The sequence below is a fragment of the Populus trichocarpa genome, chromosome 12, assembly GCF_000002775.5.
Source record: "Populus trichocarpa isolate Nisqually-1 chromosome 12, P.trichocarpa_v4.1, whole genome shotgun sequence".
Classification (NCBI taxonomy): Eukaryota; Viridiplantae; Streptophyta; class Magnoliopsida; order Malpighiales; family Salicaceae; genus Populus; species Populus trichocarpa.
Window position 1 is genome coordinate 473266 of NC_037296.2, and position 26264 is coordinate 499529.

General features: G+C 34.0%; 2 protein-coding genes and 1 long non-coding RNA gene across 4 annotated transcripts; 2 read left to right on the forward strand and 1 right to left on the reverse strand.

Annotated features, from left to right (window-relative positions):
* The first annotated feature begins 4027 nt into the window (after positions 1-4027).
* Positions 4028-7375, forward strand: LOC18103220 (receptor-like protein 9DC3). The gene is made up of 2 exons (XM_024582581.2): positions 4028-7070; positions 7178-7375. Exon 1 carries the CDS (start codon positions 4028-4030, stop codon positions 6401-6403), a length of 2376 nt encoding a protein of 791 aa, XP_024438349.1. The 3' UTR covers positions 6404-7070; positions 7178-7375.
* Positions 7376-7615: 240 nt separating this feature from the next.
* On the reverse strand, positions 7616-8860 carry LOC18103219 (uncharacterized). Its single transcript, XR_002977112.2, has 2 exons — positions 8337-8860; positions 7616-8029 (listed from the first exon to the last, which is right to left on the reverse strand). It is a non-coding gene; the product is annotated as an uncharacterized LOC18103219 (long non-coding RNA).
* Positions 8861-22082: 13222 nt separating this feature from the next.
* On the forward strand, positions 22083-26087 carry LOC18109374 (ribosome-binding factor PSRP1, chloroplastic). 2 transcript variants are annotated; one of them, XM_024582585.2, is made up of 6 exons: positions 22083-22536; positions 22682-22832; positions 23346-23454; positions 24145-24276; positions 24374-24619; positions 25134-26087. In XM_024582585.2, the coding sequence occupies exons 4-6, from the start codon at positions 24220-24222 to the stop codon at positions 25257-25259; spliced, it is 429 nt and encodes a 142-aa protein (XP_024438353.1). In that variant the 5' UTR covers positions 22083-22536; positions 22682-22832; positions 23346-23454; positions 24145-24219; the 3' UTR covers positions 25260-26087. The 2 variants fall into 2 exon arrangements, with proteins under 2 accessions (XP_024438353.1, XP_024438355.1); XM_024582587.2 differs by having other exon boundaries at positions 23389-23454.
* Positions 26088-26264: the final 177 nt, after the last annotated feature.

Here is a 26264-nt window from a genome sequence, read left to right on the forward strand (position 1 = left end):
CTCTCAATTTCTCTCTTTCATTTTGTTTCTCTTCCATTATCCTCAAATTACTCTTCTTCCTCCTCCTCTTCTTCTCATTTGTGTGCTCAGCATACCAAAGTCTTTCTCTCCCTCCATTCAAACAATCGTAATTTTCCATCAGTGGTTCTGCTTTCAACACATATATTCAAATTTATAATTGATATAAAATCAAAAAATGCATGCATACTAATATTAAAATTAACTATGCTTAAATTAAAACAAGTATATAAATTGAAAGAATGATAAGCAAGAAAATTATTTTTATAAAACAACATATCACTAAATTAAGCATAATTAGGAAATCAATATTAATTTTTTAAAATTTTATTTTTTTTTGAGTTTTATGCATCAATATTTTATTATTTTTTTGTATTTGCTTTTTGTGAAATTTTTCTATGGTTTTGAAAGTGACAAAGATTAACTCCCATTTTTTTATTTCGATCTTCATTGAATCTAGCTTTTAAAAATAAATTTTGTTTTTAATTAAATTAAATTAAATTAATTACAATGAGAGGAAGCAAATTTTGTTCAAACAAGATATTGCCAGAACGTGGACATAAGAAGGTGAGGATGACTCTTTAACTCTGCATGCCCACTTGTGGCTTATTAAGAAGTTTTCTTCCGATTTTGTGGCTTTGAATTTCTTGGAAATTACATTTTAGTGGGCAAAGCAATCTTCGCATAAATCTCATTGCTAAATACAATTTGGAAAAACATCTCTGAACATTCAAATTAACCTGTCACGATTGCTTTGCGTAATTTTTACTTTGCCAAGAAACTGTTATACTTTAGGGTCAGGAGAAACGAGATATAAGTGCAAAGTCATTGCTTTCACTCTACTATTGCTCTCACTCTCTTGTCTTTGTCTCCATTTATAGGAGAAATTAATGAGAGTGTTGGCAGCAACCAACAAATACCAAACAACTACTAATTATTATAAATATTGTAGCTGACTTTAGTGTATTTGTTATAAGTGATTGTGGTTGAAAAATGTTGACATAAATCTGCTACAATTAGTACTGCCGTACGTGTTTCCAACGCTCACTCTTCTGTGGAACCATATTCAGCACCTAATGAAGGGTGGACAATTTCTAGACATCCAAGTTGATGCTGAAAGAGAAAGACCTTTTAGGACGACCAATCCCACAGCATTTTGAGTGCAAGAACCTTCAAACTCCATTAATTCTCCATTGTTTGTCAGTTTTCTAGTAACGATTCAATAAAGCTATTGCCAGAACGTGTTATTGACTGTAAACTGGATTGAAGTGGACATAAGAAGGTGAGGATGACTCTTTTTTCAGTTATTTGGTTTGCAAGATTTTTATTCACAGATTTTTTTCTTCACCAATTGAGCGTCAACAATGAGTATCACTCAAACGAGAAAAAATATATATTCACAGCAACAAGAATGGATACATAATCTCATGTAGGTGCTAACGAGACTTGCAAAGGAATGATTGGATGAAAGCAAATTGAGTGGGAGAAAATTTAACGAATCCCAATAAAATGACACATAAACACTCTCTCTCACACACACAATCATCAACTTATTATCCCCAAAGCACCCACTAAGCGTCTCTTTTACAAAATCATACACTACAACTAACACAAGGTGGCTAAGGATATGGATTACAGTAAATTTCAACGAGATTATCTCACATTATTGTATGTAGAAAAAGCAAAATCAAAATCCTTTTAAAAAAATTAAATCATGAACACTAGAATAAGAACAAACAATCATAAAATCAAAACAACAACAAAACGAAGAAATAAACTAACAAATCAGCCTCAATGTTAACATCCAAGTAGCAGAAACATATCCAAAGTAACCAACCAACCAGCAGAATTATAATAAATAAATAAATAAATAAGCAAACAAATAAATAAATAAAGAACAAACATAAGAACAAGAAGAAGAATGAGATAAATGATATTTTATTAAGAGTTTTCTCTAAAGATACACTTTTCTAGCTCTTCTCTATATCTTTCTCAACTTTTTTTTAATGTTTAAGATTACAATCCATCTCCCAAGCAAATATCTTGGCATGCCACTAGGAACCAATCCATCTCGTATCTCTACATGGAAGCCGGTGATAGAGAAGTTTCGTAAAAGGCTTCTTATGTGGAAAGGGAGATTACTAAGCATGGTTGGTCGTGTATGTCTCATTAAAAGTGTCCTTAATTCCCTGTCTATATATTTTATGTCTGTATTCAAGATGCCAAAAGGGGTAGGCAGGCTTCTTTCATCCATCCAAAGACGTTTCTTGTGGTGTGGATGTACCAAGCAAAGATCTTTCTGCAAGATCCAATGGAGACTAGTGATGCGCAATAAGAAACAAGGAGGCCTTGGTGTAGGCTCCCTTATATCGAAAAACAGAGCCCTGCTGCTAAAATGGATTTGGAGACTCTCTTTCCCAGGTACAAGTTTATGGAAAATGATTATCTCTTCGATGTACAATCTAGCTTATGAGAATGGGATCCCAATTTTCTACAACCAACCCTCCAAGATCTGGAAGGATATTATGTCCATTGTTCAAACCGACGTTCACCATGTCTTCACGAATCATTCCAAATTCATGGTGGGGAATGGCAGTTTAACATCCTTTTGGCTAGACAACTGGATTGGTGACTACCCTCTCAAAACAGCCTTCGCTAGGCTATATCTTTTATCTTCCTCTAAATCTGCTTTGGTGGTTGACATGGGTAGATGGAGCAATGGAATCTGGCTCTGGTCTCTACAATGACGCAGACCTCTATTTCATTTTGAGCAAGAACAACTATCACTTTTATCAACCTTGCTGGAATCCAAGCCAATGTTCTGCCACAAGATGGATAAGAAAATCTGGACCCTCAACAACGATGGCCTCTTCAGTGTAAAATCTTGCTCCAAAATGATGGACCAGCTGCTCTACGGTGGTGCCAAACCATTCCAATCTTCTATTTGGATAAAACTAACCCCACCAAAAGTGCAACTTTTTCTTTGGCTCCTTGTCCAAGACAAAGTAACCACAAGAGATTTTCTATTTCAACATGACTACCTCACCCTTCAGGAGTCAAGATGCGCTTTCTGCAATAAAAGCTTGGAATCTTCAAGTCACCTCTTCATTCACTGCCACTTCACTTGGAATATATGGATGAAACTGCTTTCTAATCGGGGCTTTTGCAGTGTTTTTCCAAAATCTGTTGATGACATGTGCTACCAATGGTCTTCTATGGTTAAAGGCAAGCAGCAGAATCTCTCATGGCAGCTTCTTTTCTCATGCGTTGTTTGGAATCTTTGGCTTCACCGAAATGATGTTATTTTTAATGACGCTGCCCCTAACTTTCAAATTTGTTTTTTCATGGTGCGCCAAAGTATTGCTTTATGGCTGAGGCTTGATTCCAACTCTTTAGAGCTTAATATAGAGAATGTTTAGTCGGGAGAAGTTGGTTTCTTATGATTTGTTTGTTCCCCCATTTGTTGCTCTCCCCTGTTTCATGCAACAGTTTTTGTGCTTTCCTTTTCTTTATTTGTTCATCTGATGTAAGTTAGGCTATTATCTTTGTAGCCTTTTTTCTTAATAAAATTCCGACTATTAACCAAAAAAAAAAAGATTACAAGTCTATTTATAGGCTTAAAGTCCTAGCTAATTAGGAAATTAAACTATTTAAAAGAAATCCTAATCTAATAAGAAATCTAATATTCTAATTAGACAAGGATTATAATAAATTAATTTATTATAAATCATTCCATCAAAAATTTCTATTTTATCTAATATTAAAATTATAAATCTTAGTTGATATTGAATTTCAAACATGTCAGTGAATTAAGGGAGCTCTTCTTGATAGGAACCTTACATATTGCATATTTCCATCGGTTTTTATTCTTACTTTATTTTTATAATCATTAAATCCTGAAAAAGGTATTGTTCATATTGTGTTTCTGTAGCGTTTAATGCTTCTCCCGGTGACTTTGATTTCGACAGTATACAATCTCAGACTGGTTTGTCTATAAATACTACTAATAATGCCTTTCTCTTTACTTCTCATCCTTAATTCCCAGTTATACTTTGAATCCTCAAAGGCGGCCATGGGGTGTTCACCACTGTCCCTCTCTCAATCTTTCTCTTTCTTTCTGTTTGTCTTCCATTTCCATTCTACAATTTCATCTCCACTCTCCTCAAATTACTCCTCCTCCTCCTCCTCCTCTTCTTCTCATTTGTGTGCTCATCACCAATCTCTTTCTCTCCTTCAATTCAAACAATCATTCTCCATTAATAGTTCTGCTTCATCGGACTACTACAATTGTCAGTATCCCTTTCCAAAAACAGAGTCATGGAAAGACGGTACAGACTGCTGCTTGTGGAATGGGGTCTCTTGTGACCTGAAAACCGGGCATGTCACTGGACTGAACCTCTCTTGCAGCATGCTTCACGGAACCCTGCATTCTAATAATTCTCTCTTCTCTCTCCATCATCTTCAAAAGCTCGACCTCTCTTTCAATGATTTCAACACCTCCCATATTTCTTCTGGATTTGGCCAGTTCTCCAATCTGACGCTTCTTAACCTTAGTGGTTCAGATCTTGCAGGCCAAGTTCCATTGGAAATCTCTCAACTCTCCAAATTGGTTTCACTTGATCTCTCTGATAATGACAATTTGAGTCTACAACCAATTTCTTTTGACAAGCTTGTTCGAAACCTAACCAAGCTTAGAGAACTCCATCTGAGTTGGGTAAACATGTCACTAGTTGTTCCCGATTCCTTGATGAATCTGTCTTCTTCTCTGTCATCACTCAAACTCATTGGCTGTGGATTGCAAGGAAAACTCCCATCCTCGATGGGGAAATTTAAGCACCTGCAGTACTTGGATCTTGGAAGGAACAGTCTTACTGGTTCAATTCCATATGATTTTGAGCAACTCACTGAGTTGGTTTCACTTGATTTCTCTTGGAACAACTATTTGAATCTAGAACCAATTTCATTTGACAAGCTTGTTCGAAACCTAACCAAGCTTAGAGAACTTGATTTGAGCTCTGTAAATATGTCTTTGGTTGCACCTAATTCCTTGACCAATTTGTCCTCTTCTTTGTCATATCTTTCGCTCCTTGGTTGTGGATTGCAGGGGAAATTCCCGGGTAACATCTTTCACCTCCCAAACCTTGAATCACTGGATCTGTCATACAACCAAGGCCTCGCTGGCTCTTTTCCTTCGTCCAATTTGAGTAATGTCCTCTCTCGGTTGTATCTTTCTAATACAAGAATTTCAGTTTATTTAGAAAACGACTTAATCAGTAATCTAAAGTCATTAGAATATATGTCTCTTCGTGATTGTAACATTATAAGGTCAGATCTAGCCCCGCTTGCTAATCTCACACGGCTCGTTTATTTAGACCTCTCAAGTAATAATTTGACCGGTGAGATCCCATCGTCACTTGGAAACCTTGTACACCTTCAATACTTGATTCTCTATTCCAATAATTTTATGGGTCAAGTTCCAGATTCTTTGGCTAACCTAGTTAATCTTTCATATTTAGATTTATCAAATAATCAACTAGGAGGACCTATCCATTCTCAATTAAAAACCCTTTCAAATCTATTGGGTCTAAGTTTATATGGTAACTTGTTCAATGGAACAATACCATCCTTTTTGTTTGCTCTTCCTTCTTTGTATTATCTTGACCTTCATGACAATAATCTCATAGGGAATATAAGTGAACTCCAACACTATTCATTGATTTACCTTGATTTGAGCAATAACCACTTGCATGGTACAATCCCAAGTTCGATTTTCAAACAAAAGAACTTGGAAGTCCTTATTCTTGCGTCCACTAGTAAATTGACAGGTGAGATTACTTCTTCTATTTGCAAGCTGAGATTCCTTATACTCCTGGACTTGTCCAACAACAGCTTGAGTGGTTCTACGCCACTATGTTTGGGGAACTTCAGCAACTCGCTCTCAGTATTGCATCTAGGCATGAACAAACTTCAAGGCATTATCCCTTCAACATTTACAAAGGATAATAGCTTGGAATATCTCAACCTCAATGGAAATGAATTCGAAGGGAAAATACCATCGTCTATCAACAACTGTGCAATGTTGGAAGTTCTTGATCTTGGCAACAATAAGATTGAGGATACATTTCCCTACTTTCTAGAAAAGCTTCCAAAGCTGCAAATTCTTGTCCTAAAATCCAATAAACTCCAAGGTTTTGTGAAGGGTCCAACTGCACATAATTCCTTCTCTACATTACGGATTCTTGACATCTCTGACAATGATTTTAGTGGGTCATTGCCAACTGGGTATTTCAATAGTCTTGAAGCAATGATGGCCTCGGATCAAAACATGATTTACATGAATGCAACAAGTTACTCTAGCTATGTCTATTCCATAGATTTGACATGAAAAGGTGTAGAAATTGAGTTTCCAAAGATACAAAGTACCATCAGAGTACTTGATTTGTCAAATAACAATTTCACCGGAGAGATTCCAAAAGTGATCGGAAAGCTTAAAGCACTCCAACAGCTCAACCTTTCTCATAATTCCCTTACAGGTCATATCCAATCATCATTGGGAATTTTGACTAATTTGGAGTCATTAGATCTATCTTCAAATTTACTTACCGGAAGGATTCCAATGCAGCTGGAGGGTCTAACATTTCTTGCCATCCTAAACCTTTCACATAACCAGTTCGAGGGGCGTATACCAAGTGGAGAGCAGTTCAACACCTTTACTGCAACCTCATTTGAAGGAAACTTGGGTTTATGTGGATTTCAAGTACTAAAAGAATGCTACGGTGATGAGGCACCATCATTGCTGCCATCAAGCTTTGATGAAGGAGATGATTCAACATTGTTTGGAGATGGATTTGGATGGAAAGCTGTGGCAATGGGGTATGGATGTGGGTTTGTGTTTGGAGTTGCAACAGGATACGTTGTGTTTAGAACAAAAAAACCTTCATGGTTTTTTAGGATGGTTGAAGATAAATGGAATCTCAACAACAAAAAAACAAAGAAGAATGTTGCCAGATATGGTGCTAGAAGAAACTAAATAATGCAATTGATATTTTCAAGTAAGTTTTGCAAGCATTTGAGTTTTCAAATTTTATGTTCATAGTTTATGTTAGGCTATATTTTCTCCACAATTTATTTGATCAGTCTTACCTTTCTAATTTTGCAGAACAAACAAGATATCAAGTGGATTTGACATTGAAACAACACCAGGGTGGCAGATTCATGGTATTGGATTCCCTTTACTTTCTTTCTTCTTCTTCTTCTTTTTCATTCAAGGTTAATTAGGTGTTACTTCTATGAAAAAGATTCCATGTATGCAAGCAATAGTTTGTGTTAACTATAAAATCATTTATGTTTTGGGTCCTTTTTTATGCGTTCATTTCCTTATTCTTGATCACTTAAATCAATCCCCCTTTCTTGGAGTATTGTAAATTTTATGAACAGATTTATAAGAATTAAAACAATTCTGTTCTCACAACAGCAGCAATATTCGCAAGCAAAATAGAATAATTTTGATATCTTCTAAGTCATTCATGACTACTAAAAAGTGTAACAAACAGAGTCAAATCATCAACAAAATCAGTCAACATTGGTGATTGGCAAGTTTATATCTAAAGCAAAAGAAAAGATATGTATTAATACCATGTTAAGAGCTCTATGCTACAGCGAATCTGCAATTTTGAGTCACCTAAAAACAACATATTCTACTTTGAACATTTCAGAATAGGGAAAACATTAAAATAATTTAAAATACAATTTCTCTTGGCCTCATATTAAGAAAAAACAGATGAATATTTCAAATTTCAAGGGTCCTGATTATCCGACTGAAGATTCAAGATTTGAGATACTATGAGTTTAGAGAGCTCATTAGTTGTGGCTTGAACCTGATAGTCATCTGACTGCCTGGCCACCCAGGTGAATGTGAGCTTGACCTACTGTACTCATTTGCAGCAACCGTAGTCTTAGTTGATGTGCCAAGAACTCCCTGCAAGTCTGACTCAGACAATGGCCTTGGTGCCTGAGAAAGAATCACGATGTAGAAACTCAATAAAGGATTAAAAAAATCCACAGCAAGCTCAAACAATGGAAAGATAAAATCCTCCAGATAATATTTTTGACACCAATAGCTATCCCTTTTAGTCCATAACAACAATTTGTTTAATTTCTTCTAGTTCTCATGAGGAACCATACTATCTTCTATCCATTGCAATGGAAGTCATTGGTTTTGGATAGAACACAACAGGCAACAATTACAAAAACTTTTCCATGACACCCTCAGGCATGCATGGGATTTTTATGCAAATATTACAAATCAATAAAAATACCTTTAAGAATTAGCTGGGATTATAACAAATCACAGATGAGAACCAGTGTAGCCCTCACACAAACTTGTTATGCAATCAAAGTCAATTTTGCTTTTGATCTTCTCCCCTTTCAAAACAACCTTCAGGATCTCAGTATCCCAATTTCAAAGGCCTAAGGAAGACGTTGGAGGATTGCTTCATTGAGTTCTGAAGTTCAGTTGGTTGCAGCAAGTACCATCACTTGTGCATTCTCTGTAAGAATATTATCACTGAGTCTTGCCAAGCCAGGCCCATGAATAAATCACACTTTCACAAATCTTACATGAAAGGGATTCTAGCAAGTCACTGCATTTAAAGACTACACAAATGCAGCACTTGTTTCAAGAGTAAGAACTCACGATCTGTAGTCAACACATCCCATAATGCCATGAACTTAGGTTTCATGCCTCATGATTTGTAGTACGACCCTAACCCGGAAAACTATCAACCTCTTCAATAATATAAAAGCAGGCTGGAGTTTATAAGCCAGGCTAAAAACAACAGCAACTGCAATAGCATAGAAAAGAATCAACACCAATCAGATTATGAAAACTTCGATAGGAGCAAAAAAGTAACTACGCAAACTTAGTTAATTACTTCTAAATCTGTTTCTAGTCAGCACCGAACCAACAAGATTTGCATGGATTCAGATGCAGAAAAGAATATAATGAGGGATGGTTTCAACACAAAGATGTAGTTGCTAAATACAGTAATGACCACTTTCACAATTGCCAGAATGTATGCTATTCAGTTACTTTTGTTATATCCCTAATGTAGGATACATAGAAATACCACACAACAACAAAAATACCAAAATTGTGATCATTTCGCAATCTCATTCATCAGAGGAAGATCCATTAGATAAGGAAGCCACAGTGCCCAGTTTTTTAAAGTTAATAGAGCATCCAACAAAATCTTGCTGCTAATAAATATCTTCAAGAAGGACAAGTTAGGAATGTTCAATCTTAGTTAAGAATGTTCACAAAGTACTACCTTGCTTCAATTATCAGAGAGGTCCATATAACAATACACCCTTTTGTGGACCAAGAAGTTTTTTGTGTGTGAAGAGCTCAGGTTTCCGCAGATGAAGAATCACCAGTTCATACAAAGCTTGCTTGATAGATTCCAATCCTCCAATTGATTCAAATTCCACATCTATGTGATCTGATTTATAACATCACATGCTATGACATCCTGTTCAAAAATAAAAATACACAATTGCAGCATATTAATAAACCATTAAACCGGCCATAAATCCTAAAGCCTCTATTCCAATCAATTATATTTTCAACATGAGAACATGGCCACATTGGATAGTGTTTAGAACATAGGCTTGATTGTTACAAAGCAGTTTAAATCTTCCACAAAGTAATTGCAATCAGAAGGTTTCATAATTGAAAAGTTATAGCCATCATATTGGTTCAAGGCTAAGTCTTCAAATTTAATTTCTTCCAACTATGAACCTTAACCCAGTCAGTCACGCAGGAGGCTATTACTGAACATAGTAGCCATCAGCATTCACGAAGTAACATTTTCAAAAAGGTGAACTCGCATAACTGTAACTAATCATGTGCCATTAGTTTATTATATAACAGAGACTCAAATCTACTCCATATGATGGATATTTTCATGTATTCAGTTGACATTAGAAACTCTAAGTATTTGTTGCGTGGTAGCAATCAACAAATTATGGACAGCCTAGAAAACAAATGGCGCGTTTGAAGACACCAGGAAATATTATAACTGTCTATGGTTGTATAAACAATGACAACAGAGCTATAACACCAACCCAAAACAACTCCTTCCATCCAACAAAACTTGAAATTTAATCATATCCCATTCGGCATGAGCAATCACTCCCCAACATTCCGAAAACTAATCGAAACACCTATCTTCACCAAAACACCTCGATCCCCCAATCACTGTTCCCTCCATTAACCCACCAAACCACACACATCCCTCATTGCAGTCTTAACCTCATGGTCCTCATCCCATTATCATAGAAAATTCAAACCTCTTGCAAGTAAATGACAATTCAATCATGCTATAACATCAACCCTAAGGCCTAAACTCCAGCGCTCCAGTACAAAAGCTCAATATACAACTCAATCAGAAATGAACTTAGTTTCTACCAACACAAAACAACTTCATTCATCACAACAGAACTGGAAACTCAAACACACCCCATTCGGCACAAGGAATCACTCCCCCACATTCCAAAAACTAATTAAATTACCTATCTTCACTAAAAAAACCCAAATCCCCCAATCCCTATTCCCTACAATAACCCACTGGACCAACAGGATCCCTCATCACAATCTTAATCCCATAGCCCCCATCTCCATTGTCATACAAGAATTCGAACTTTTCAGCCACAAGAGGCCTAAACTCCAACCCACCAGTTCAAAAGTTCAACAAACAACTCAATCTGAAATGAACTTAGTTTCGACTACAACAAAGCAACTCCATTCATCCCAGCAAAACTGGAAACTTAATCCCATTCCATTCGGCACAAGCAGTCACTCCCCCATATCCCAAACACCGATTAAAGCACCTATCTACACTAAAACACCCAAATCTCCCCAATTCCTTTTCCCTACAATAAACCACCCACATCCCTCATTGCAATATCAACCTCAACCCCACTATCACACACAAAATTCAAACTTTTGCAGATAAATGACAATTCAAGCACATAATAAAACCAATAGCACTTAATAAAAACAGAGCCTATATGCCATTAACTAACCCTATAATCCAAATTCACAAAATTCTTCGTTCCATTATCTAACCATATAACCAAAATTCACAGAATCCTCCAAAAAACAATAAACCAAAACAAACCCTATATTCCATTAATTACCCCCATAACCAAGATTCACAGAATCCTTCAAAAATTATAAAAAAAAAAAAAAAAAAAACTCAAAAAAAAAATGCAAAAAAAACAGAAACTTTGACACACACCTCATAAGGGTTTGTTTGGATAAGGGGACGATCCAAATGCTTGGCGATTTCCTTCTTATGTTCAAGGGCTTTCTTTGATGCTTCACGATTTAGGTCAAGTTTCCTGAGCCCAGCAAACAATACCAAACAACTTAAAGCTGCACTTGCTGCATTTAACACTAGTTCTTGCAAAAAACTTGGTTTCTGAAGAACCCCTAATAGATGATATTAAGGTTTTTACGTAAAAAATAATAAAGGAAAAAGGTATAAGATTTATTGAAGTTATATTGTGTTTGATAGTCTTTTTATTGTTTTTAAGCTTTGGGAGTTCTTGGGGAATAAAGAAGGAGGAGGGGGGTGAGGGGTTTCTGGATTTTGTATGTGTGTTTAAAGTAGAATAATGTCCTTGGTTTGGAGTTCTTTTTGGGTGGTCTGTTGGGGTTGTGTTGGAAATTTATCTGCTGGTGGACTTGGTGGTGGTAGTAGTTAGGGTTTGGGCTATGATGAGTGGTTAGGGTTGGGCTGGGAAAGGACTGGCTAAATTTTGGGGTGAAGTCTTATTAAAGCTATAAGCCCTATTTCTATTTCTAGACTTAATGAAGTTTTTTTAAAAGCCAATAATAATAATAATAATTTAAGGCAAATTTAATTTTAATCAATGAGGCTATATTTTTCAAGTCCAATTAAATGTATATTATTTATGGTATAGAAGATTTTCTAGAATTCCATAGAAATCAGATTATAAGACGCTCCACACTTATAGTCAGCAATTGACAATAGTCCCTTTGGTTTTTTGTCAATGTGATTATTTTTTTAACAAAGCAATCCAATCGAGCCCACCTAGAATTAAAACTAAAACTCACCGTCCCTTTCAAAATTGAGTTCCAGTAAAAGGTAAAAAGAAAGTGCAATGGATGAAATTCACCGTCCCTTTCAAAATTGAGTTCTTACTCCCAAAAAGTAAGTGTAAAATGGCGTAATTTATTTGTAACAAGCTATTAAACTCCGTCAACGGATTGATCTCACAACGATTAATTCATGTTAGGTGTTGAAAAAAATCAAGTGAAAGTTAAATAATGTGATTTAAATGACCTGATAAATTAAATCATGATCTAGTTGATTCATTCAAAATCTAAGTTAATTGAAAAAAATTAAAACAATATCATTTTAATTGATACAACTTCACTGATAATCTTAGATTTTATACTCAGTTTCAATAACCAAGGAGTTGGATTTTGCTGTCTAGATGTAACTTCATCATCTTCTCTAGTTAGGCAGTGTTAGGAAACGCGGTTTCAACTGCGTTTCCTAAAAAAATGAATTCTTTTTATTAAAATTATTTTTTTATTATATTTTTAAATCGTTTTGATGTGCTAATATAAAAAATAATTTTTTAAAAATAAAAAAATATTTTGATGCATATCTAAGCAAAATGCACTTTGAACCGCAACCACTGTCATACTCTTAAACACTCCTTTCATAACCACAAATCTTATGTTAGAGAAAAACAAATATCATAAACATTTCTCACCCATAATAAAAATAACTTTTTTTTCTCAAAAAAAATGCCATAGAACTCTCTTCGTTTTATTTATATCGACTAGTTAATCAAATCGAACAACACTTTGATGCATGTGCATAGTTTAACGTACAAACTAGTATATTGACATTGTAACGCTCCATACTTTCATATGTATTTATAGTTACTTTCCTATGATTTGGTACGTAAAAATATAGGTAAATTTTTTTATACAGTTTTCATATAAAAGTCTATCAAAATTTCGGCAGAGTCTCTCCTATACCAGGAGGTCCCAAGTTATTGACATATAACATGTTTACAATTATAATATCCCACATCTCATAACTTAATCATGACCCAGTCGTCATGAGTTTCAATCCTACAAACATCATCATCATCACAACCACAATCTTTATAACATCCATTGAACAACAAATATTGTGAAACCCTAGAAATTTATAATTTAAATATGCAGATGTGTAAACTTCCATGTAAACGTAAGACTGAAAATGGTATGATCTCAATAAGTGATGAAAACCAAGATAAGAAATAATAGATGAATAATGATATATAATGGAGGGGATGGCCTCTATAAAATGAATTTTGGTTTAGAATTCATAAGGATAGAGAAACTGGTAACGCGTTTTGATGGATAAAATAACGAGGAAAATGATAAAATGTTTCTAAGGAATAAGTGAGGTAATAAAGAATAAATTATAATAAGGGATAGTGCAATGAAAATTATAGGACTGAAGGTGCAAGCACCGATTAAAAATCAGTGACATTACTTTGAAACGATAATAATACCCGATAAATAAATAAAGGTGGAAATTTTAAAATGAATATATTCCAAAATAATAAAATGACCTTAGAGGTTTAGAAGGATAATTGATATAATTTTATGTGAAGATTGAACAAGAAAATTTGGATCGTTGATGAAAATTCATGAACTGACCAATTTTACATTAGAAAGCAGAGCTCTCAATTCAATTATCGGATCGGAATGAAGTTTTGCATGAAGTCTATTAATATGTTTTCTTACCTTGGTTAAAGATCTCATCCTAATCGGAGTTCGGTAAATACTAGCGATTTAAGTAGAAACAAGCCGAATAGTGTACATGAAAAATAAAATAAAAGACATAAAGGCATAAATGAGGGACAAAATTGTAATTAGGGGTAAATATACCTTTAGAACAACAAAGAGGCCACCAATTCAAAAAAACAAAAAGGTGAGAGACAATAGAGAAAATTCGGCTAGAGAGAGAAGTGCAGAATTTGGAGGAGCTAATAATGCTCCGGTGGCCATATCTCTGGAATACACTGTTGGATTATGCTGATTTCTGGATATATTGTTCTTCTCACACTCCTTTACTAACTGACTGGAGGGATTTGAAGACACATAATCCGTTTGACATAAATCATCATCGTAAATTTCCTGGAAAACAAAAGGAAATACACCTGCATGACAGTTTTGGTTGCCGACCGATTTCTCTCTCTTCCACTGCTGGATCATGTTTATTTTTGGATATGTGGTGCGCCTGAATGTTGCCTTCATTCTGGACGGTAGAGATCGAAAACCCACTCTCCAGCAAAGTTTTATTTATGTTGAACAATAGCTCGTCAATATTCAGGAGAAGCTGTAGGAACTGGACAATTGCATGGAGTAGCAGCACGTTCACATACTCTAGATAGGTGCATCACACCTTATCTTTTTAAATTGTGTAAACTTAACAATCGCACCTTGTCTTTTTAAATTGTTTTCTGAACATTTACATTGTAATTCACAGTGCAAATAATCTATATACACAGTACAAGTACAATAATTTTCTCATATATTTTAAAATATAGTATAATAATGCGCACATTCTTTGATTTATATTCAATACTTAAATCATCATTCCATTCATAGCGGGAATAATTTGCGGTACACTAAATAAGGAACTTCTTTATCAAGAAATTTTATACCTGCCTGCATCTTTTTACTATCCTTCTACCGCATCAATAAATATTTTAATTAAAATCGATACACTTTCAAACATTTATCATAAACATAATTTATTTCTTGAATTACTATTTCGAGTTACAATTCAAAATAAACTCACAATAAATTCTTTATTGTGTATACGTTAATTAATCCATATATGCATTTAAAATATGAAAAATGATTTAACTTTAATACATAACAAAATGTTTCAAACCTAGTTTTTTATTTGATTTATTGTTTTAATCTTATCCAATGATATTAGGTTGAATGAGAATTAAACTTTGTAATTTGTCTTGATTTGATTTTTATGGGGTTATTTTGATATTATAACTCGAGTTGTGGGTTTGATAGGTTAGCATAGATTATTTTTTTAGGTCCTTTTTTCAATTGATTTCTTCAATTTTATCCTTTAATTTTTTGTTAATGGGGAATTCAACTTTATAATTTGTTTTGATTTTTTTATGTAGGGCTATTTTCATAACTCGAGTCATGGATGTGATATGTTAACTTGGTTTGACCTAAATTAATCTAATATATTGTTATTTTAATATTAAATATATATATATATATCTTCTTAAATATGTTTCTGAGTCAAACTATGTTTTTACAAGTTATCCAAATTATTTTTTAATCTATAAAGTCAACCTACTTACATTGAATACTGTTCTAAAATGTTGGTCAAAAAATTTAAAAATGTTAACAGGTTATTGATTTAGGTCAACCGAAACAATCCTGGCTTGACTTTTTTAGATCTTTCTCAAGTAAAGAATTAATGAATCAGCTAACTCAAAAGTCAACCTCTCTCAAGCATGTCAAATTTAATTAAAAAAAAGTACTCGATCGTAATCATAGCTTATTATTGCATTTATGCATCACCACCCATCATGTAATCTATTAAGCAGCTAAAGATGAAACATAATTTCCCACTGAAGGTGATTTAAACGGAGATATTTAGTGCCTACACCTTTCAGCAAAATTGTTGCCTTCTTGGAGGGTGTCTGTGGTGTTTGATTTGGAATCATTTTTTATGAGTTTTTGGTGCAAAAGAACGAAAGGTGATTCCAAGGACGATTGGGCTGACCATCCATATATGTCAATTCATATCAAGTTAAACTTTTTACATTACATGTAACCATATAATTGAAGAATTAGGGTTCTTCATTACCTCCACAACTCTAACTCGACTCAACCATGTTCGGGAAACCATTTTGATATACCAATTAACTAGGATGTGATACTTGTAATCCCTAAAATCAGCAATCCCTAAAATACCAATTAACTAGGATGTGATACTTGTATGTGATATTTACAAGGTTATTTCAATGAGATTTCAAATGCTTGTAGTATCCTTTCTTCTATGAACTTTACATATATTCTTGGAAAAAAGAATAAGGTTACATATCATTTGGACAAACAGGAGTTCAATTTAAAACATATTTAGTTGCTCTTTCTCTGCTTCAATTCAAAAAATCCTTTTCCATTCAGAGTTCTCCTTTTTGGTTTGCTAGAAATTATCAATATGATCAATATCCCAAGACAGAGTCATGGAAAGAGGGTACAGACTGCTGCTTGTGACCTGAAAACCGGGCAAGTGACTGAACTAGACCTCTCTTTCAGCATGCTTTACGGAACCCCGCATTCCAATAATTCTCTCTTCTCTCTTCATCATCTTCAGAAGCTCGTCCTCTCTTACAGATTTCAACTTCTCCAATATCTCTTCTCAATTTGGCCAGTTTTCCAATTTGATGCATCTTAACCTAACTCATTCAGGTTTTGCAGGCCAAGTTCCTTTGGAAATCTCTCATCTCTCCAAATTGGTTTCACTTGATATCTCAAACAAACATCTAAGTCTAGAAACAATCTCTTTTGACAAGATTGTTCAAAACCTAACCAAGCTAAGAGTACTCACTTAGTTTGGCAAACAACGAAGGCCTCACTGGCTCTTTTCCTTCCTACAATATGAGTAATGTCCTTTGGCAGTTGGTACTTTCTGATACAAGAATTTCAGTTTATTTAGAAAATGACTTCATCAGTAAGCTCAAGTCGTTAGAATATATGTTACTTCACAATTGTGACATTCGAAGGACAAATGTAGCTCTGCTTGGTAATCTCACACAGCTTAGAATGTTAGACCTCTCAAATAATAATTTGAGAGGAGAAATCCCATCATCATTTGAAAACCTTTCAAATCTGGACAGTCTATATTTATTTAGTAACTTGTTCAATGGAACAATACCATCCTTTTTGTTTACTCTTCTTTCTTTAGGTTATTTGGACCTTCATAACAATCATTAATTTCATAGGCAATATAAGTGAATTCCAACATCGATCATTCGTTTGAATACCTTGATTTGAGCAATAATCACTTGCATGGTTCAATCCTAAGCTTAATTTTCAAACAAGAGTATTTGGAAGTCCTTATTCTCGCGTCCAACAATAAATTGACAGGTGAGATTTCTTATTCTATATGCATATTAAGAATTTTTCTTTACTTCGGTCATCAAGATTTTTTATGATTTATTTTTATTTTTATTTTTATTTTATATTTTATATTTTATATTTTTTTTAATTTCATCCTTCAATATTGGACTTACTGCATATTTAATTTCATAATTTATTTTAATTTACTTTCTATGAAGTTATCTCGGTTTTATAACCTGAGTTGTGAGTTTGAGGGGTTAGCCTTGTTGACTTGAGTTAATTTTTTTTTATCATTTTTAATTATTATTTTGTTTCTCAACTTCATCATTCAATATTAAATTGATTTGAAATTGAGTTTCATAATTCTTTTTTGATTTGTTTTCTACCGGGTTATCATGGTCTCATGACTTGAGTCACGAGTTTTGCGGGTTAGCTAGATTGAATTGAGTTTTTTTTTTGTCTTTTTTAATTGAATATTTATTTTTCAATTTCATCCTTCAATATTGAATTGATTAAGAATTGAACTTTATATTTTTTCTTTCTTTCTTTCTTTTTTTCTATGGAATTATCCTAATCATATGACTCAGGTTTGACAAGTTAACCTGAGTTAACTCGTGTTATTTTTTATCCTTTTTTTTTTTAATTTAATCATTCAGCATTGGGTTGATTGAGGATTGAACTTTATAAAACAAAATTATTTTCTATAAGGTTATTAAGGTTTTATGACCTAGATCGTGGATTAGACTAAGTTGACTTGATTTTTTGTAATTGATTTTTTTTAATATTTAGTTGATTGGAAATTAGACTTTATAATTTATTTTGGTTTGTGTTCTATAAGGTTATTTTGATCTTATGATCCAAGATATGAGTTTGGTCAGTTGACCCGAGTCATGAGTTTTTTGTGTCATTTTTTATTATTTTTAATCTCATCTTTAAAATTTTAATTAATTGAGAATTGAGTTTCATAATTTATTTTGATATCTTTTTATAGAATTATTCTGATCTTATGATTCAGGTTTGACAGATAAATATGTGTTAAGTTGTTTTATTTTTTTTAGTTAAATTTTATTTTTAATTTTATACTTTAACTTTGAATTGATGAAGAATTGAATTTAATATATATATATATATTATTTATTTTCTATAAAAATATTAGGATTTCATGATCTGAAATAGTGGATGTGTACAAGTAAAAATTAGATAACATTTCATACCTATCTCGCATTGAAATGTAAAGATTGATACTGCTATGCCACATAAATATGTAACTTTTATGCAAATTTAAGATAACCCCGCCAGATAAAATATCTCATTAAATTAATCCATTATCAAGCTTTAAAATCTTATAAAAATCTTTACATCTCAATGAGAAGGTGGCCCCCACTTTGAAGACTCCAGACATGTAAAATTAAAGGGTAAACCTCATTCTGGATCTTAAGCTATATATGTATCTCAATCAAGACCCTGAACAATGTATTTTATCAATTAGATCCAAAATATGCCATATATTTCTCAATTGGGTATTTTTCTCAATTTGTTTTTTAGATTCTTTCCATATAATTTTACTGTTTTATGCAATGAAACTGGTTTATTAAAGGAAAACTTAACATTAAAATTGAGACAAAATGGATAGAAGGATCCAATTGAGAAACCTCTGGAATACTTTGGACATAATTGATGACATTATTTGTTCTTAAACTTAATTTATAATTATCTTATAGATTTGTAGCTATTGTTTAATGTGAATTGAATTTTAGATTTTTTGTGATTTTGGGTTACTGTGTTTACTAAAAGTCATGGAGTGGTGAGGGCAGAGGAAGATGCTGAGAAATCTAAGCAAGTATTGATTTTATTCTTGTTTGATGCATGCTTTTGGCCGGGTAAACCATTTCCCACCTGGACATATTATTCTTGTCCTAGAAACAATTCCTAATGATACCTGAGAACGATCCTGTTTTCCACGCTTCTTTCTTCTCCCTCCTGCCAGAGAGTTGGTTTTTTTTCCAAATTGCCGTAGATTTCATTAGAATTCAGAAAATTTGTAGAAAAGGTGTCTCGCTCTTACTGCACTCCTGACACTTTCTTTCGTGTGATTAGGATTAAACTACCCTGCATCTAACTTTATCTATAGCTCAGATTAAGGAGCTGACAACATGGTTTAAGATTTGGCAAAAACTCAAGAACTCATGAGAGACTGAAAGAAGCTGCAAGAGATATTGAGCTGAGATGGGTACCATCATAATCTGTGAGTAAATGAGTGACTAAATCGAACCCCCAGCCAATTAATACAATTATCTGGAGAATGTTGAAAGACATGATGAAGACCAGTACATGAGGTCTCATGGCTGTGGTTGTGTCAACAAGAGGTTCAACAATGGATAAACACCACTGGGGCAGGATTTTACTAATACAATTAATAATGATCATGCTCCATGTTCAATCAATCAAGGGTTAGAATCAGGGTTTGAGCTGGTAATTGGGAGCTTGAATTCCAAACACCAAATTCTGTTACCTCTTTCCAAAGGGGAGTAAGTGACAAATGAATTCAGGTGCTGGAGGCATTCTAGACAAATGTAAAGGATTTGGTCTTGCAGAGAACTTGCAGCTATCCATTCAGGAGTTTAGAACAAATCCATTTTTGGTAATATTCTTCCCACCTTTGTTGCTACTAGGTATAACTATTATAAGAATAACAGATGGGCCACTCTTTTTAGATTTCTCGGGTGATCTGGAAAAATGAAACCAGCAACGCATTCAGAGAGAGAAAAATGCATCTCTCATGTGAATTCAAGCATCGAGCAATGTCAGAATTTATGAGAAGCAGCACAAGGCTTGCAAGTATACTTGCCTCCCTTTGGGAACTTGGCTAAGATCCTCTGGCATTTGTTTATGAACCTCTTCCCTTCTCTCATCCTCTTGTTTATGAACATATACAAGGAAGAATAGACATAGCATTACCTATCTGGCATTGAAATATAAGGTTTGATCCTGCTAGGCTCCTTTTAATAGAGGATATTCCTAGCTATATATCTTCAATTTTCTCATACTAGGACTGATAGTAATTAGTGGCTGTTATTGCCAATGCTGAAGTGCTTGCATGGAATCTAATCTGATGCACTTATCTAATCACAAATCTTGTAAACTTATCCTGGATATATAGGGGAAAAAATAGAGTTTGATTTTTAACAATCTCAAAGTTAAATTATTTCAATAAACTTGATTTTATCAAAATAGAATACTCCATATTATATTAAAGATAAAGGATAATATAGAGTATTAAAAAGACTTATAATATTTTGATGTAAAACTAAACATGAATAAAATTTCACTTAATTTGTAGATATTAAGTTGCGTCTTTAGTAATTAATAAATAAAGATTCGCTAATTTTTTTTAAAAAAATTTAGATATAATATCTTACTAAATTTATATGTTCTTGGACCTAAAGAGAAGCTGGGTCCAAAAACATTTTGTCTAGCATATTGCTATATTTTTCTGAGCTTGATTTCCTTTAAGTTTTTGTGTATTTTTGTGTGTGTAGGTCATTTTTCTCTAGACTCATATATCATTGGACCTTTCAAGTGAGTGGATTTAATCCATACTATGATTGAAACATTTAGTTTAATATTTTTTTTATTGATTTTTTTAAATTTTGTTTTTAAAATTTTAATTGATTGAAAATTAAGTTTTATAATTTATTTTGATATTTTTTTATATGATTATCTCAGTCTCATGACTCAGATTTGATAGATAAATCTGTGTTGAGTTGCTTTATTTTTTTAAATGAATTTTATTTTTAATTTTATCTTTTAATTTTAAATTAATACAGAATTAATTTTAATATATATATATATATATATATATATATATATATATATATATATATATTAGAATTTCATGAACAAAGAAAAATTAGTTAACATTTTATGCCATCTCGCATTGAAATGTAAGGATAGATCCTATTATAAAGATATGTATTTTTTTTATAAAACTTTAACATAACCTGTCAAACTATTATTTTATTATTATTATTTTTAATTATTCTTTCATATTACAAATTAAAATTATCTCATCAAATTAATCCATAATCAAGTTTTGAAATCTTATAAAAACCCTTATATCTCAAATAAATACAAATCTTATATCTTATAAAAACCCTTATATCTCAAATTAATCCATAATCAAGTTTTGAATTTCACCCATCTGCTGGAAAAAAAAAGAAAAAAAAAAAAGAAAGAACTTGCCATGGGATCCGCCATGCTTTTTCGTATATGTTAATAATTAATTAATGGTAATAATTGTTGTCGCTCAAGCAAGATCATGGTTTGTGAGCCATCAATGAGAAGGTGGGCCCCACTTTAAAGACTCCAGGCATGTAAATTACAGGGTAAACCTCATTCTGGACCTTAAACTATATATGTATCTCAATCAAGACCCTGAGCAATGTATTTTATCAATTAGATCCACATTACGCCATATATTTCTCAATTGGGTATTTTTATCAATTTTTTTAAAAATTATTTCCATAAACTTTTACTGTTTTATGCAATGAAACTGGTCTATTAAAGGAAAAATTAACATTAAAATTGAGAGAAAATGGATAGAAGGATCCAATTGAGAAATCTCTGGAATACTTTGGACATAATTGATGAAATTATTTGTTCTTAAACTTAATTTATAAATATCTTATACATTTGTGGCTAATGTCTTATGTTTCCCACAAATTGAATGTGGACTTGGCAGATAAAGATTCATCCCACATAAAGTGGGGCCCAACTGAATCAATTAGCTGACGTGTCCTTGTCCATTTGTCTTGTTAATAGATACCTCTTTAAAAAACCCCATTATTTTCCTTCATTTTCCAGCAATCCAAACAACCCTCATAAGAAAATTTGCCAATGGCTTTTCTCTTGGGTTCGTTGAAAACAAGCCATTATCATCAACAACTCCTACTACTTCACTAGCTTCTTCTTTGGTGAATTCCACAAAGATCCACTCCCCAAAAGTGTCTCTAAAGTCCAGTTTTTTAATGCAAAAAACGTGAAAATTATTGAAACTTGAAGGAAAACAAAGATCCCTTCGATCCATGGTGGATACTCAGTGAAGATGTCATGGGATGTTCCTCCTCCCTCTGTCAAATTAATCATTAATTATTGTAACAAATGTTTCGATGTAACAGTTGACTGATACAGTTATAGAGCATGTGGGGTACAAAGTGGGACAGGCAATTCAGAAACGTTGTCATCTTGTACGGGCAGTTGATGTAAGGTTGTGTCTTAGAGGTGGAGAGATGGAGAAAGGCCCAAGGATTAGAAAGGTACCCTTCAAATTATGAATTGAATTTTAGATTTTTTGTGATTTTGGGTTACTGTGTTTACTAAAAGTCATGGGGTGGTGAGGGCAGAGGAAGATGCTGAGAAATCTAAGCAAGTATTGATTTGGTGTCGTCAATTATTCAACAGGTTGAGGAAGATTAAGGACAAGGAATCCGATCATGGTAGACACATGAAAGGATTTAATAAGTTGAAGGTCGGTTAGGAAGCAATGTCACAAGTGGTGGGGAGTGATGCAGATACAGTTTCACAGCGAAAAGATGACGACAATCTTGATGAGGTAGGGCTCTTTAACATTTTTGTTCGCGGTTTATTATTTATGTTGTCTTAGTTGTTTTGTATGCATTTAGTTACTATCCATAGCTTCATATCATCTAATGTAAGTCTTATGTATTCTTGTGAGTTCATTAATATAGACTTGTAGTGAATAGTTCATTAATATCCAACAAGGGCTTTCCCCATAGCACCATTTGGCGATTACTACGCACATGTAATTTGCAGATGATTTAGCATCATAACTTGTGAACTGTAGCGAATACCTTATCGGTTCTCTTAGATAGATATTTATGGACTGTTGCAAAAGGAAACCGCATTACCGTCTTCATCTTTCCAAATCATGGCTTGGCACTCAAAGTTCTTCTCTACATCTGGGTGTCAATGTAAAATGAAACTAGAGAAAGGATATTTTCTATTACGTTTAAGTTTGATGCGTGCGTTTTGGCTAGTTAAACCATTGGCCACCCGGACATATTGTCGTTGTCTGCCATAGACTATTTATCTCCACCATCTTCAGGTTGTTCGAACAGGTTACTTTGACATGCCACCTCTGACTGTAGATGAAGCAATTGAGCAGCTGGAAAATGTAGATCATGCCTTCTATGGTTTCAGGAATGAAGAAACTGGTACGAATTTATGGTTCTTGAGTCAATTTCTTTGCACTGATCCTCTATGTTCTGTTATGTAGGCGCTAAACTGGTGGATGCTTAATTTGAGATGATATTAATATTGTCTACTAAAAACAAGCTGGAGGTATGGTCTCATTATACCTAAAGAAAATGGCAGTGCAGGACAATTAGAGCTGTTGGTGGTGGAACCAGCTAGAGAACCATCACTAGCAGAATAACCAGGCCATGCAAAAGAGGATCCTTTCATGAAATAGATTAGAAAACCCACTTGTCCCATTATCATCAACAATTCCTACTACTTCACTGGCTTCTTCTTTGGTGAATCCCGTAAAGACCCACTCCCCAACAGTGTCCCTCAAGTCCCATTTTTTATGCAAAAATGTGAACTTTATTGAAACTAGAAGGAAAACAAAAACCCTTTTGAGCCATGGTGGCTATTCAATGAAGATGTCATGGAATGGTCCTCTCTGTTCTATTAAATTAATCATTCAAGGCAAAAACTTGGCGGTTTTTCTTTTACATTTGCATTTCTGGTTTTTGCTGTCTTTAAACTCTTTAAAGATACAGTTTTTATCTTCTTCTTTTTCTTATTGTCAGAATTGTAAACGTAATATAATGTTTGGATTTTATTTATTTATTTATTTTGCTGTCTAATTTGTGATTGTAAAAAATGTTTGGATGTAGCAGTTGACTGATACTGTAAAAGAGCATGTGGAGGACAAAGTAGGAAAGGCAAATTTAGTCATCTTGTAAGGGAAGTTGATGCAAGGTTGTCAGTTAGAGGTGGAGAGTTGGGGAAAGGTCCAAGGATTAGAAAATGTAGGTATCCTTCAAATTATGAATTGGATTTTAGCATATTTTTTATTTGGGTTTGCTTTAAATTTGTCAATTTTTGGATGGTGTGTTTTTATTTGAGGTTACTTTGTTTACTAAGAGGCATGGAGTGGTGAGGGCAGAGGAAGATTCTGAGACAATCTATGCAACTATTGATTTGGTGTCGTCAATTATTCAAAGTAAGTTGAGGAAGATAAAGGAGGAGTCTGATCATGGTAGACACATGAAAGGGCTTAATAGGTTGAAGATTAGGGAGCCAATGCCACAAGTGGTGGAGGATGATGCAGATGCAGTTTCACGGAAAGAAGATGATGACTATCTTGATGAGGTATGGCTCTTTAACATTTTTGTTTTACCAAATTGTCGTTGCAGTTTATTATTTATGTTGTCTTAGTTGTTTCATGTGGATTTAGTTAGTATCCGTAGCTTCATATCATCAAATGTAAAGTCTTATGTATTCTTGTGAGTTAATTGATATAGACTTGTCATGAATAGTTCTACTCCCAACAAGGGCTTTCCCCATCGTACCATTTCGTGATTACTACGGCACATGTAATTTGCATATAATTTTTTAGCATTATAACTTGTGAACTATTGCGAATACCATGTCGATTCTCTTAGCTAGATACTTATGGACTGTTGCACAAGGAAAATGTATTACCATCTTCATCTTTCCAAATCATGGCTTGGCGCTCAAAATTCTTCTTTACATCCGGGTGGCAATGTAAAAGATATTTTCTATTACCTTTAAGTTTGATGCATGCTTTTGGCTAGGTAAACCATTGCCCACCTGGACATATTATTCTTGTCTGCCATAGACTCATTATCTACACCATTTTCAGGCTGTTCACACAAAGTACTTTGACATGCCACCTCTGACTGTCGATGAAGCAATTGTGCGGCTGGGAAATGTGGATCATGCCTTCTACGGTTTCGGGCATGCTGAAGGGGAAAGATACAGAATTTGAGATCAAGTGAACTCAAACTAATGAGATGTATTAACATGCTTGTATGAGTTCTTAGTTTATGGAAAATCAGAGCCACCATTATGTTGGCGTCCAAACTTACCGGGATGAGAAAAAAGAATTTTGGAATCACTATTCAGTTTATATTAGATCGAAACTTCTGTTCATGTGGTGTCTAGTATTGACCCGTTCCCATGTCCCTTGGATTTTCGCTGTATTTTCTGTTTAGAAATTCAGCTGTTTTTCCTCTTATGATGTCATTCTTTTTTCCTGCTTTCTCCCCTCATATGATATCATGTTCTGCTTATTCTGTGTCATGTTAGGTTTTTCAAATTTCTAAGGTGAGCTGCAAGATGCAAGCCTATGCTGAAGAAACAAGAGGACAGTTGCCCTACATGAATGGCAAAGGGGGTGATTGTTGGGTTTGTTGCCATTAATGTGCAGCAAATGGACGGCACCAACCATTGACTATTCGCAGCCACCATTGTTGAAGGTGAGCTGGAGTTGGTGGCCACCATTGTTGACAAAAGAACAAGTGGAGCAGCACCATGGATGCCTATAAAGAGGCATGATTTTAGAGAGTAAACAGATGAGAGTGGTGAGTGTGTGCAAGAGAGTAGAGAAAAAGTGAAGGGCTGTAATGGCAGCAGCCTTGCTGCCATTGCAGCAGCTGCAAGTGCAGCAAAAAGAGCTGGGAATAGAGTAGAGTGAAGTGATCCTCCTCCTCCATGTATTTGTATTGTATCATTTCTCTAATCTCTAATAATATGGACTCTCTCCCGTGGATGTAGGCGATTTGCCGAACCAAGTTAAATATTATGTCTCAGTGTGTTTAGCCTCCTATGAGCAATTATCAATACACCACCGGTTCGCGCATGGGAGAGCCGGAATCCCCAACATGTTGGTCATTTTTGCTTATCCAGATAGTTCAATTCTGCTATTCAAGCGATAGGTTCTGCAATCTCAGTCCCTTTTTTGGTTGGACTTCTTAATATGTGTCCACCTGGG